Genomic DNA, 15,232 nt, shown 5'->3' with positions numbered 1-15,232 from the left:
TTACCTGAGCCCTGCACCCCAGTCAGGTCTGGTGTCATCAACAGGAAGTCAGAACTGTCTCTGGCTGCTCACTTCCCCTTGATAACTTTTACGTTTGAAGGTGGGGACAGTGATGATAACGCTGATTGGGCTTAGGGCTCTCATGACGCAACAACCTCATGTGAGTCCTGGGAACGCAAGTGCCGACACCCCTGAAAATTCCCTGGCTCGGGAGGTGAGTATAGGTGTTTATATTTTAATGGAAGCAAATCTTTATATCGCAAATGGGTTGTCCTAGTAGTGGACAACCCTTTTAATTTTCCTTATAGCATTTCTTACACTATGTTCACACTGAATTTTTGAGTTGTTTTTTGGAGTGGATCTGTTTCAAAATCCTCTTCAAATAAAGGCTGGAAAACCCATCCTATTAATTTGTATGGGAAATCCATTCTGCTGTTCACATGAGATTTTTAAGCATTTTTTTTCCTGAAGAGGTTTTGAAAACTGCATGCAACTTCTTTTCAGGTGAACCCGACGAGTTTTTCAAGCAGAAGACGCTGCATGAATCTCTGCACTTTTTTTTTTTTTACTTAAAGTGTCTTTTGTGTCATATTTTTTGGTCGTTTTTTCTATTTTTTTTCTGGTTTTCCTTTTTTTTTAGGGTTTTCCCATGTTTTTAGTGGTCTTTTTCACTGTTGTTTTTTAGTCTTTTTATTTTTCATTCTGTGGAATGAGGAAGAAACTCTTCCAACGTCTTCAAAACCTTTTCAGGAAAAGGTCATTTCCTCCCAAAACTCCCCAAAAAAGAAGCGTTTCCTGAAGTGCTTACTGTTTGAAAACTTTTGTTTATCCATCTCAAAAATTCCATGTGAACATAACCTTCAGGCGTGCAAGGCCTGGACCAACACCATGGTGAAGAGCATGCCCAATAATGCGAACTGGAAATCTGCTGATCACTCGGGTTCTCCTCCCAGAAGGAGCACCTATAGTGTATATAAAACAAAGTCTACACGCCCCTGTTAAGATGCCATTTTTGTTTTTATCATGTAAAAAAATGATACCAAAAAGAACCATTTAAATTTTTTTTTTCCACCTTTAATGTCATCGGTAATCTGTATGAATCGATTGAAATAAAATAAAATCATTTAAAGGAGGAAACTAAAAATAACAACTATACAATGTGGTTGCTTAAGTGTGAACACCCTCTTATAATTGGGGATGTGTTCAAAATTATCCAATACATTTACACTCAGGATAAACAGTCATCAGTCCAGAGCTGTCTTCATAAACAGTGCTTCTGATTAACCCCATATAAAGTTTAGCTATCCTAGTAGGGTTTTATTAATATTTTCTCAGTTGCATTTTTACAACAAAAACCTTGGTTCATAAACAGCTTACAACACAGCAAAGGTTATCTCATTGTTGAAAGTTATTCAGGATAAGGGTTCAAAAAAAATTCCAAGGGATTAGATATACCATGGAACATTGCAAAGATGGTTATCAAGACGTGGCTTAACTTGGCACAACAGTGACATTATCTAGAACTGGACGTCCCTCAAAAACTAATGAAAAGAGAGTAAAATTAGTCTGAGAGGCTGCCAAAGAGTCCTACAGCAACATTAAAGTGAACCTGTCAGTAGGATTGTGCACAGTAACCTACAGACAGTGTCAGGTCGGCGCCGTTATACTGATTAAAATGATACCTGGCGTTATCAAATCCGTCTTGTGGTTGTTTTTTAATCTTTATTTTCAGTTTTGACTTAATGATATGCTCATGCTCCAGGGAGGCCTGATTACACAACGACCACAAGACGGATTTCATCAACCAAGGTATCATTTTAATAAATAAATTAATAAAGCAATCTTATGTAAAGATATAGATAGATGATAGAAATATTATATATATGGTATAACAGATAGATAATAAATAGATACATATAATAGATCAATATAGAATAGCTAGATGTCTTGTAGATATGTCACAAGCCTCCTACATGTAATTAACTTGCCCCTTTAGCGTCTTTCATGTGGCACAAAATTATGTTTAGCTTTGACTAACCTAATAAATAATTAAGACTAACAATATGGGGTCCCCCTATTTTCTATAACCAGCAATGGTAAAGCAGACAGCTATGGGCTTGTATTATTAGGCTGAAGGTCCATGGTTATTGGCCCCTTCCCAGCCTAAAATACCAGCCTTAGATGCTCCAATTCTGGTGCTTTGCCCACCTCTTCATGATTGCTCTGGAGCGGTAGGAATCGGGGTAATGGTAGTTGGGGTTAATGACAGATGTGAATTGTCAAAAATCACAGCTGCCATCAAGCCTTGGTGTTAGAAACGGAGAGGGGTCTATCAGGCAACCCCCAATACTAACCCGGTAATAAAATCACACACTATTCTGACGGTTCGGGTTGAGAATTTACTGTACCTGGCTCATGAAATTTCGTGGTTCCTCTGAGATGTGTAGTTTTTTATTCGCGCCCCCACTGACTTACATTGGTGAATCTTCTCCGATACCCGCGGCCATACCCAGCATGCTGCAGTTTTTTTCCTTAACCGGATTACCGCTGAGGAGAAACTCACAGATGAACACTGCCTCACTGAATCGCAAACATTGATCAGAGGGAAATGCCATTTTTTTTTTCTCGAATTGCACTCAGTGTAGGAGCGAGGCGGGCCGAGGGGTGCAGATATTTACACAACCACATTATTAGGCTACTTTCACACTAGCGTCGTTTGGCCTCCGTCGCAATGCGTCGTTTTTGATAAAAAACGCATCCTGCAAAATTGCTTGCAGGATGCGTTTTTTCTCCATAGACTTGCATTAGCGACGTATTGCCACACGTCGCAACCGTCGTGCGACGGATGCGTCGTGTTTTGGCGGACCGCCGCCACAAAGAAACGCTACATGTAACTTTTTTTGTGCGTCATGTCCGCCATTTCGAACCGCGCATGCGCGGCCTGAACTCCGCCCCCTCCTCCCCGGACCTCACAATGGGGCGGCGGATGCGTTGAAAAACTGCATCCGCTGCCCCCGTTGTGAGGCGCTTTCAACGCTAGCGTCGGCACGTCGCATTGCGACATGCAGTGCACGACGCTAGTGTGAAAGTAGCCTTATTGTTGTTTTTTTTTTTTTTTTTAAATCCGAAACAATTTCAGTTTGTTTTTCAAATGAATTGCACAGATTATGAGTGACATTAAAAGGAACCTGTCACCCCCCCCCCCCCAGGCGTATGAAACTAAAAGAGCCACCTTGTGCAGCAGTAATGCCTCATTCTGACAAGATGGCTCTTTTAGTTCTGGGTGCTGTAACTAGAGAAATAATCAGTTTTATAATTTGTCTGAAATACCTTGTCTTCAGTCAAGGAGGCTGGCGTTTCCCCCCTGCTTCAGACAGCAGACAGCTGTCACTCACATCTTTTTGGCGGCGGGCGCCACCTCCTCCTCACCGCTGTTTTCAAAATAGCCGGCGCCTGCGCTCTTATCCCCTACCTGGTGCAGGCGCAGTGAGCGCTGCCCGTCTGTCCTCATATGCAGCCAAGCTGACTGCGCCTGCGCGGCCGCCCTGCTTGTGAATCCCCGCTCCGCAATGTGAATAAATCATAAGTCACTGTGGGGCTGGGAATCACAAGCAGGGCGGCCGCGCAGGCGCAGTCAGCTGGGCTGCATATGAGGACAGACGGGCAGCGCTCACTGCGCCTGCACCAGGCAGGGGATGAGAGCGCAGGCGCCGGCTATTTTGAAAACAGCGGCGAGGAGGAGGTGGCGCCCGCCGCCAAAAAGATGTGAGTGACAGCTGTCTGCTGTCTGAAGCAGGGGGGAAACGCCGGCCTACTTGACTGAAGACAAGGTATTTCAGACAAATTATAAAACTGATTATTTCTCTAGTTACAGCACCCAGAACTAAAAGAGCTATCTTGTCAGAATGAGGCATTACTGCTGCACAAGGTGGCTCTTTTAGTTTCATACACCTGGGGGGGAGGGGGTGACAGGTTCCCTTTAACCCCTTCCTGACATCCGACGTACTATCCCGTCGAGGTGGGGTGGGCCCGTATGACCGCCGACGGGATAGTACGTCATAGCCGATCGGCCGCGCTCACGGGGGGAGCGCGGCCGATCGCGGCCGGGTGTCGGCTGCATATCGCAGCTGACATCCGGCACTATGTGCCAGGAGCGGTCACGGACCGCCCCCGGCACATTAACCCCCGGCACACCGCGATCAAACATGATCGCGATGTGCCGGCGGTGCAGGGAAGCATCGCGCAGGGAGGGGGCTCCCTGCGGGCTTCCCTGAGCCCCCCGCAGCAACGCGATGTGATCGCGTTGCTGCGAGGGTCTTACCTCCCTCCCTGCCTGCTCCAGACCCGGATCCAAGATGGCCGCGGATCCGGGTCCTGCAGGGAGGGAGGTGGCTTCACAGACGCCTGCTCAGAGCAGACACTGTGAAGCAGCCTGCACTTCTCGCAGATCGGTGATCTGTCAGAGTGCTATGCAAACTGGCAGATCACCGATCTGTATTGTCCCCCCCTGGGGCAAAGTAAAAAAGTAAAAAAAAAAATTTCCAAATGTGTAAAAAAAAATAAAAAAAAATATTCCAAAATAATGGAAAAAAAAAAATATATATTATTCCCATAAATACATTTCTTTATCTAAATAAAAAAAACAAAACAATAAAAGTACACATATTTAGTATCGCCGCGTCCGTAACGACCCCACCTATAAAACTGCCCCACTAGTTAACCCCTTCAGTAAACACCGTAAGAAAAAAAAAAAAAAAACGAGGCAAAAAACAACGCTTTATTACCATACCGCCGAACAAAAAGTGGAATAACACGCGATCAAAAAGACTGATATAAATATCCATGGTAGCGCTGAAAACGCCATCTTGTCCCGCAAAAAACAAGCCGCCATACAGCATCATCAGCAAAAAAATAAAAAAGTTATAGTCCTGAGAATAAAGCGATACCAAAATAATTATTTTTTCTATAAAATACTTTTTATCGTATAAAAGCGCCAAAACATAAAAAAAATGATATAAATGAGATATCGCTGTAATCGTACTGACCCGAAGAATAAAACTGCTTTATCAATTTTACCAAACGCGGAACGGTATAAACGCCTCTCCCAAAAGAAATTCAGGAATTGCTGGTTTTTGGTCATTCTGCCTCACAAAAATCGGAATAAAAAGCGATCAAAAATGGTCACGTGTCCGAAAATGTTACCAATAAAAACGTCAACTCGTCCCGCAAAAAACAAGACCTCACATGACTCTGTGGAGCAAAATGTGGAAAAATTATAGCTCTCAAAATGTGGAGACGCAAAAACTTTTTGCTATAAAAAGCGTCGCTGGTTTCACACTTGCGTTTTTGTCTGCAGCGTTTTTTGCACAAAAAAACGCATGCGTTTTTTCCCTATATTTAACATTGAAAACGCATGCGGTTTTTTTGTACACGTTTGGTCGCGTTTTCAAACGCATGCGGTTTTTTTCTGCATGCGTTAATTTTCAGAAATACAACCTGCAGTATTTTCTTGCGTTTTTAAGCACATGCGTTTGTTTGCGTTAAAAACGCATGCATTTTTATCGAAAAAAAAACAGAAAAAACACTGAAAAGCCACCCACCACCATCATTGTGATAAAGGGATCCAAACCCTAACCCTAACTCTACCCCTAACCTCACCCCTAACTGTTTAATGAACATTTTCTGACAGTCATAGTGCCACGTATTTCAGTGCCACGTATTTCAGTGCCACGTATTTCAGTGCCACGTATTTCAGGGCAATGTATCACGTATTTCAGTGCCACGTGTTTCAGTGCCACGTATTTCAGTGCCACGTATCACGTATTTCAGTGCCACGTATCACGTATTTCAGTGCCACATATTTTAGTACCACGTATTACAGTTGCACGTGTTTCAGTGCCACGTATTTCAGTGCCACGTATTTCAGTGCCACGTATTTCAGTGCCACGTATCACGTATTTCAGTGCCACGTGTTTCAGTGCCACGTATTTAAGTGCCACGTATTTCAGTGCCACGTATTTCAGTGCCACGTATTTCAGTGCCATGTATTTCAGTGCCACGTATTTAAGTGCCACGTATCACATATTTCAGTGCCACGTATTTCAGTGCCACGTATTTCAGTGCCACGTATCACGTATTTCAGTGCCACGTGTTTCAGTGCCACGTATTTAAGTGCCACGTATTTCAGTGCCACGTATTTCAGTGCCATGTATTTCAGTGCCACGTATTTAAGTGCCACGTATCACATATTTCAGTGCCACGTATTTAAGTGCCACGTATTTCAGTGCCACGTATTTCAGTGCCACGTATTTAAGTGCCACGTATCACATATTTCAGTGCCACATATTTAAGTGCCACGTATTTCAGTGCCACGTATTTCAGTGCCACGTATTTCAGTGCCACGTATTTAAGTGCCACGTATTTCAGTGCCACGTATTTAAGTGCCACGTATTTAAGTGCCACGTATTTCAGTGCCACGTATTTCAGTGCCACATATTTCAGTGCCACGTATTTCAGTCACGTTTAGGGTTAGGGTTAGGGGTAGGGTTAGGGTTAGGGTTAGGGCTAGGGTTGGAGGTAAAGTTAGGGTTGGGGCTAAAGTTAGGGTTGGGGCTAAAGTTAGGGTTGGGGCTAAAGTTAGGGTTTGGATTACATTTACGTTCGGATTAGGGTTGGGATTAGAATTATGGGTGTGTCAGGGCTAGGGGTGTGGTTAGGGTTACCGTTGGGATTAGGGTTAGGGGTGTGTTTGGGTTAGGGTTTCAGGTAGAATTGGGGAGTTTCCACTGTCCAGGCACATCAGGGGCTCTCCAAGCGCGACATGGCGTCCAATCTCAATTCCAGCCAATTCTGCGTTGAAAAAGTAAAACAGTGCTCCTTCCCTTCCGAGCTCTCCCGTGCGCCCAAAAAGGGGTTTACCCCAACATATGTGTTATCAGCGTACTCGGGACAAATTGAACAACAACTTCTGGGGTCCAAGCTCTCTTGTTATCCTTAGGAAAATAAAAATTGGGGGGGCTAAAAATCATTTTTGTGGGAAAAAAAGATGTTTTATTTTCACGGATTTGCGCTATAAACTTTAGTGAAACACTTGGGGGTTCAAAGTTCTCAAAACACATCTAGATAAGTTCCTTGGGAGGTCTAGTTTCCAATATGGGGTCACTTGTGGGGGGTTTGTACTGTTTGGGTACATCAGGGGCTCTGCAAATGCAACGTGACGGCTGCTGACCAATCCATTTAAGTCTGCATTCCAAATGGCGCTCCTTCCCTTCCGAGCTCTGTCATGCGCCCAAACAGTGGTTCCCCCCCACATATGGGGTATCAGCGTACTCAGGACAAATTGGAAAACAAATTTTGGGGTCCAATTTATTCTGTTACCCTTGTAAAAATACAAAGCTGGGGGCTAAAAAATCATTTTTGAGAAAAAAAAAAAATTATTTTCACGGCTCTGCGTTATAATCTGTAGTGAAACACTTGGGGGTTCAAAGCTCTCAAAACACATCTAGATAAGTTCCTTAGGGGGTCTACTTTCCAAAATGGTGTCACTTGTAGGGAGTTTCAATGTTTAGGCACATCAGGGGCTCTCCAAACGCAACATGGCGTCCCATCTCAATTCCAGTCAATTTTGCATTGAAAAGTCAAATGGCGCTCCTTCCCTTCCAAGCTCTGCCATGCGCCCAAACAATGGTTTACACCCACATATGGGGTATCAGCGTACTCAGGACAAATTGCACAACATTTTTTGGGGTCCAATTTCTTCTCTTACCCTTGGGAAAATAAAAAATTGGGGGCAAAAAGATCATTTTTGTGAAAAAAATATGATTTTTTATTTTTACGGCTCTGCATTATAAACTTCTGTGAAGCACTTGGTGGGTCAAAGTGCTCACCACACATCTAGATAAGTTCCTTAGGGGGTCTACTTTCCAAAATGGTGTCACTTGTAGGGAGTTTCAATGTTTAGGCACATCAGGGGCTCTCCAAACGCAACATGGTGTCCCATCTCAATTCCAGTCAATTTTGCATTGAAAAGTCAAATGGCGCTCCTTCCCTTCCAAGCTCTGCCATGCGCCCAAACAATGGTTTACACCCACATATGGGGTATCAGCGTACTCAGGACAAATTGCACAACATTTTTTGCGGTCCAATTTCTTCTCTTACCCTTGGGAAAATAAAAAATTGGGGGCGAAAAGATCATTTTTGTGAAAAAATATGATTTTTTATTTTTACGGCTCTGCATTATAAACTTCTGTGAAGCACTTGGTGGGTCAAAGTGCTCACCACACATCAAGATAAGTTCCTTAGGGGGTCTACTTTCCAAAATGGTGTCACTTGTAGGGGGTTTCAGTGTTTAGGCACATCAGGGGCTCTCCAAACGCAACATGGCGTCCCATCTCAATTCCAGTCAATTTTGCATTGAAAAGTCAAATGGCGCTCCTTCCCTTCCAAGCTCTGCCATGCGCCCAAACAATGGTTTACACCCACATATGGGGTATCAGCGTACTCAGGACAAATTGCACAACATTTTTTGCGGTCCAATTTCTTCTCTTACCCTTGGGAAAATAAAAAATTGGGGGCGAAAAGATCATTTTTGTGAAAAAATATGATTTTTTATTTTTACGGCTCTGCATTATAAACTTCTGTGAAGCACTTGGTGGGTCAAAGTGCTCACCACACATCAAGATAAGTTCCTTAGGGGGTCTACTTTCCAAAATGGTGTCACTTGTAGGGGGTTTCAGTGTTTAGGCACATCAGGGGCTCTCCAAACGCAACATGGCGTCCCATCTCAATTCCAGTCAATTTTGCATTGAAAAGTCAAATGGCGCTCCTTTCCTTCCGAGCTCTGCCATACGCCCAAACAGTGGTTTACCCCCACATATGGGGTATCAGCGTACTCAGGACAAATTGTACAACAACTTTGGGGGTCCATTTTCTCCTGTTACCCTTGGTAAAATAAAACAAATTGGAGCTGAATTAAATTTTGTGTGAAAAAAAGTTAAATGTTCATTTTTATTTAAACATTCCAAAAATTCCTGTGAAACACCTGAAGGGTTAATAAACTTCTTGAATGTGGTTTTGAGCACCTTGAGGGGTGCAGTTTTTAGAATGGTGTCACACTTGAGTATTTTCTATCATATAGACCCCTCAAAATGACTTCAAATGAGATGTGGTCCCTAAAAAAAAATGGTGTTGTAAAAATGAGAAATTGCTGGTCAACTTTTAACCCTTATAACTCCGTCACAAAAAAAAATTTTGGTTCCAAAATTGTACTGATGTAAAGTAGACATGTGGGAAATGTTACTTATTAAGTATTTTGCGTGACATATGTCTGTGATTTAAGGGCATAAAAATTCAAAGTTGGAAAATTGCTAAATTTTCAAAATTTTCGCCAAATTTCCATTTTTTTCACAAATAAACGCAAGTTATATCGAATAAATTTTACCACTAACATGAAGTACAATATGTCACAAGAAAACAATGTCAGAATCGCCAAGATCCGTCAAAGCGTTCCAGAGTTATAGCCTCATAAAGGGACAGTGGTCAGAATTGTAAAAATTGGCCCGGTCATTAACGTGCAAACCACCCTTGGGGGTGAAGGGGTTAAAGGTGGAAAAATGACAAAACCCTGGCATTTTTATAGGGGGTATAGACTTTTTATATCCACTGTATAGGGAGTTTGGGGGTAGTAGTTTAATCCAGGCCCTGATGCCTGAAGGCCTTTTTGCCACATAAAAAGACTCCAATATTAGAAGTGGCACATAGTGCATGGGGCCCTTTTTGTGTTGGCGCCCAACGCCTTCGAATTAGCTTTCTATTTCCTCTCCATCCGCCTAGATGTACAACCCGCAAACTACAGATGTATCTCCTAGGTGCTCGCTGACTATTCCCCAAAGCTCCCATAAGGTGTGTTCTAAGAGGCTGATTCATGGACATAAATGACATAAACACATACATGGCATAACATAACATGACATAAACACATATTTCCTGGCTCCTATTGGTGCCATGCACTTGGCTGTATTTCAGCTCAGCCCAACCTTCAAGTAATATGGCAGCCATAGTGATTGGCATACGGAGGCCCAGCAGAGACAATGTCATACCGTGCCATGTTCTATCAGGCATAGAACTATGGAGGTCTTGTTCCCTGGACGCCATGCATCACATATTGTATTAATAGACACAGAATTTACATGTGACTGTTACACCCGTTTTACTCGCTTTTTTCTCAGGTGTGCAAAGCTACTTTTGGACTATGGCGCCCTCATCAATCTTCCATGCCATTATACCCGTGCCACCCCACTACATGTGGCTTCTTCTCGAGGTCTGGAGGAACATGTGGCATTATACCTAAGCCTTGGTGCTGACCCATGTGCCCGTAATCGTGAGGGGGAGACACCCCTGAATTCAGCATGCGCCGCCTGTGAATACCCCCAAGACCATGCTAGGTATTTGAGGTTGGTAGAAATGCTCCTGAAAGCCGGAGTGGATCCCAGGATGCCAGGGAAGAAGGGCCATGGACCCCTCCACAATGCCAGTGCCAATTGCCATCTTGGATTGGTGCAGTTGCTTCTGGACAAGGGGGCATCTGTTAATGCGACAAACTGTGCAGGTTTCACGCCTCTGGACTGTACGTTGCAGGTGTGTTTGGATTACGAGTGCCAGACCCAGCAAGTGGTACAGACACTCCTTAATCACGGTGCAGAGCTCCCCGATATCAAGGTAAGGAAAGCCGCCATTCCAAGGTTGATATATTGACGATCCTATACATTGTAATGTCCATGGTGAAAGGACAATCTCGGCTCTGCTTCATCTGTGTATGTAGTGGTCTCAGGGTAAGCGCTTGGCTGTCTCACGCAATCCCATAGACAATGGAGGGTGGCAAGCATGGTGGACACTGATCCATTCTAATATGGCATTATACAGTTATTGGGGGTCCCAGGGATCGGCCCTGGTCACAATAACCCTTTAAACAGACCTAATAAGAAAATCATATCTTGTGAGTCTTATATCTATTCTGTGCCCGCAGATGTGGCGATTCTGTGCCTCTTCACCTCTGGCTTTCGAGATCCTTCTCAACGCCTATGACCGAATTCCACCAGGGAATTTCTGGGTCCAATCTGTGCCCACTAAAATATGGGAGGTAAGGAAGACGCATGTTCTATTTTTCTAATCTACCCCATTCAGGCCGTGGCACCAAACACTTTCAGGACATAAATCTGTATGGAGTTTTCTCTGCACAAACATTTATGGTAAATCGTTAGGATTCTTGGTCAGTGTCCACAATAAGGGGTCGGACTGCCTGTCGTTAAAACATGGTGGCTAATCACATGGCTACCAGAAAAAGCCAAACAAGAATCCTTTGGCCCACTTATGAATCTACAAAAGTTGCAAAGGAGCGGCTCTAAGAATTATGGCCACGCAATGAGTGTCTTGTGTCTCAGCCGTTATGTCTTCTTCTTTGCTTTCAGATGCATCGCACATTTTATGAGTCCGTCCTGCAAGTTATAAATCAACCTCGTCGCCTCCAACATCTCGCCCGCTGCGCTGTGAGGAACATATATAAAGGGCTATGCTACAAAGCGGTTGCAGACCTAAGGCTGCCGGCTACACTGACTGCCTACCTCCTGCTAGTTCCAGAGGGCGCCATTCACTAAATTGTGTCAATTAGTTTCCACTTCACGTTAAACTGTCCAGAAGGGGGCGCTAAAGAAAGAAAAAAAAAAAAAAAGTTTTTTTAGTCAGGGAAAGAGTCCAGTAATTATAGATCATGGTCTCTCGTCTCCCACCCCAAATGCGACTTTTACAGGAGTGTAGGGTGAAGGGAGCACATGGATTATCTCCTATAGGTCGTTGCTTTAGAAATTGCCACTTGGGTTTTGGCATTGCATATCTACTTATTTTATCACAGTTGGCTCTTGTTTAGCTTTGCTTCAGTTGGCGGAATTCTACCTCTTGGTTATTTTGATATTCAGGCTGTCTCCCCCATGCTTTACACTGCAGTCTAGGAGTTGACTGCTGCAATACGGCCCTTGGAAGAAAATAAGCATTTTAAATTAAATTATTTTTTACATTTGACCTCAAAGGGGATTGTCTACTGCTGGACAACCCTTCAATAATGGGCCCAAGGAGATAAAAAAAAAATCCCAGAACTCCAACAAACAATATTCGCCTTCCAGACCGATGCCTCTTCTCCGTACTCAGCAGTGGTGCCCCCCGTGTGAGCGATGTAGCCCCTAGATCAACTGCAGGGTCCAAATTTTTTTTCTTCTGAATGGAACATGAATGCTGCAGCTGATCTTCATCTCATTGCCCCTGCTGAATGTTGATACTGGGGGTCAAAGCGGCACTGGTCTGTGAGGGGAGCACAAATTTGTTTTTTTCTTTTACCTCTCTTCAGTAGGTGGGCAACTCATTTAGAGAGACAGCCCACCACTGGACAACCCCAGCTTAATTACCGGATTATGTCGGGGCCGTCACATGCAGGATACAACCAATGAGCGGCTGCTCGTCAGCTTCAGCCTATACTACTTCATAAGAGTGGATGACCGCCCGCCCGCCCTGGCAGAGTAGTGATGAGCACTTTGGCTCCTGGATTCATTAAGCTGGGTTTGTCCAGGACTCCAGATGGATCATGTCTGCATTTATCAGAACACACGCTGTCTAGCAGTACAGTACTTATCTTACAGACAGCCCGGCCGCATAGTTGGATGAAGCCCATGTAGCAGATGTGTCATGGATACAGGTACACATTCATCTGGTCATTAAAACTTATTTTTCTGAGAATAAAAAAACAAACAATGTGCCAGCAGCCATAGAGGGGAAAAAAAAAAAGAGGCGAATTTAGGAATAGTGATTTGTAGCTTTTGTAACCAGAGTGTAGATCAAGGGAAACACCAATGTCGTGTGATAATGTCACAATAAACTTCTATGGAAAGAACATCTGATGAGGACTGATGATCATTGGCACCGGCCGTCTGCAGCTGCAGGGATCAGCTTAGCAATGTACCGCAGAAATGCGCCTCTCGGTGGCGTGCGTAGCAATGCACCGTGGAGAGGCGCCACATGTACCAATGTACCGCAGAGAGGCGCCACGTGTACCAATGTACCGCAGAGAGGCGCCACGTGTACCAATGTACCACAGAGAGGCGCCACGTGTACCAATGTACCGCAGAGAGGCGCCACGTGTACCAATGTACCGCAGAGACACCACTTTGTACCGCAGAGAGGCGCCACGTGTACCAATGTACCGCAGAGAGACGCCACTTGTACCAATGTACCGCAGAGACGCCACGTGTACCAATGTACCGCAGAGACACCACTTTGTACCGCAGAGAGGAGCCACTTGGCGGCCAACCAGCACCGACTTAATTTCATAAACCCTTTCCATCCACACAAGACAATGACAGAAGTCCCTATAGTACAAGGAGGACACATACTTTAGAAAGTCTTGTTCCATATATTGTTTAAAAAACTTTAGAAAACTTTTCATTTAACAGTTAAACAAACTTTATTTTATTTATAACTTAACATAGAAAAGATAAAAGTGAACATTGTCCCGAAGCAAGGTAAACACTGGTAAAATCCTTATTCACTGAGCCAGCTTTTCCAAGGAAGGCTGGATGTAGAGGGGACAGATGTACAGCGCCACTCTTATCCACTGATGGTGCCTGGTAATGAAGCGTTCACTGACAGGGATCGGACTGCAATACCAGATATCACCTATGGATAAGAATGGCGCTATTTCAAGTAAATGTCAACAGAGGCAGAATCCCCAGTGTGAAGTTACAATATTGCACAAAGATCAAAATTAGTAAAAGGCAGACACAATTTGATCAGTTATCCCTAAAGAAATAAATCTGTAAATATGCGTCTATGATTTGTCCTGTCTGACAATAACAGGGCAGCCCATAATGGAAAGCCTATAACTAGACAGTAATGGGTAAGTCATTACCTAATCTGACAATAGGGGTAGAAAATCATAGCTGATTCCTACCAAAACAGCGCCACACCTGTCCACAGATTGTGTCTGGTATTGCAGCTCACACCCATTACCCTAAATGAATTTGAGGTGCAATACCAGACACAACCTGTGGACATGTGTGGTGCTGTTTTTGGAAGAAAGCAGCTGTGTGTATCAGTCCGGCTCAAGGAAGCACGCCAACCCTTCTTACTGCCCGCGAAGCAGATGATGTAGATAGGAGTTTGAATCTCCATATTGCCATTCATGCTGGTAGTAAATAAATGAGAAAATCAAGTGAACCCATTGCTTGCTGTATGCAAATTAGATGTCAGGTGGGCGAGCCCCAACCAAGACCGTGTCTCCGATTTTCAACACTCTGCCCGCTACCCACCGTACAGCACAATCGCTGGATTCAGTTCAGACATGGTTCATCACTAGAGCCATTGGTCAATGGGTAACTGGAATATTCAGGGGTAAAAACCAGAGACACTTTACTTTTTAATGCCCAGTGATGACCTGGCAGCAACTGATCAAACAGCAGAGGACTGATCAAAGCTTCAAGTACTCATGCATGCTACCAGGGCTGGCATCTGGTATGGCTAGTCTTTCTAGGTCACTTATCTGGCTGACTAATGTCCTTCAGGGAAGCTTTTATAGAAGCCATATTGGTGGTCACCCATCTTACCTAAATAGAAAAATAGCAACAGAATACAAAGAATTAAAAAATTGCTTACATAATAGTATTAGCAATTGGAAGAATTGGGTTTTTTTTTGCCTGTAATGTCACAATAATAATGTAAAAGCATCAGAGATGTTGTAAAATAACACGTCCCTTAAAATCTTTCCACCCCTTGCCCAGTGGCCCAAGGTATGGAGAACATCAAACAACAGTGGTGTAAAAATGGCTTAAAGGGAACCTGTCACCACGTTTTTGGAAGATGGGATAAAAATAGCGTTAAATAGGGGCAGAGGTGGGCGTTACATTAGTGTGTTTGTTATGCGTTTATTACCCACCTAAGTTGCCGAAATACCTTTGCAAAGTCTCCGTTTTCGCCTGTCAATCAGACTGGTCTGGTCAAAAGGGCGTGTTGTCTTCCCCCAGATTTTGCGTAGTTTTCCGTTGGTGGCGTAGTGGTGTGCGCATGTCCAAGGTCCCGAATCTTGCACAGGGGTGTGAAAATAGCAGCGATGTCCGTTATTCCATTGGTGGTCGGTGGGCGCGGCCATCTTGCTTTGGCCGCGCGTGCGCAGAAGCGGCGCTCTGCTGGCCGCAGC

The 15,232-nt window shown here is 44.0% G+C and overlaps 1 protein-coding gene across 2 annotated transcripts in view; it reads left to right on the top strand.

Annotated features, from left to right (window-relative positions):
• ASB16 (ankyrin repeat and SOCS box containing 16) overlaps window positions 1–12,934 on the top strand; it is a 30,875-nt gene extending 17,941 nt beyond the window's left edge. For both annotated transcript variants that reach the window (XM_077252515.1, XM_077252517.1), the window contains exons 3-5: window positions 10,227–10,716; window positions 11,024–11,137; window positions 11,466–12,934. In XM_077252515.1, coding sequence (XP_077108630.1) covers window positions 10,227–10,716; window positions 11,024–11,137; window positions 11,466–11,651 — 790 coding nt within the window. In that variant the 3' untranslated portion in view covers window positions 11,652–12,934. The remainder of the gene's footprint in view (window positions 1–10,226; window positions 10,717–11,023; window positions 11,138–11,465) is intronic.
• The last annotated feature ends 2,298 nt before the right edge of the window (window positions 12,935–15,232 follow it).

The sequence above is a fragment of the Ranitomeya variabilis genome, chromosome 4 (assembly GCF_051348905.1).
Source record: "Ranitomeya variabilis isolate aRanVar5 chromosome 4, aRanVar5.hap1, whole genome shotgun sequence".
Classification (NCBI taxonomy): domain Eukaryota; kingdom Metazoa; phylum Chordata; class Amphibia; order Anura; family Dendrobatidae; genus Ranitomeya; species Ranitomeya variabilis.
Note: the sequence above shows the minus strand (reverse complement) of the source record. Positions and strands in the feature narration are given on the sequence as shown.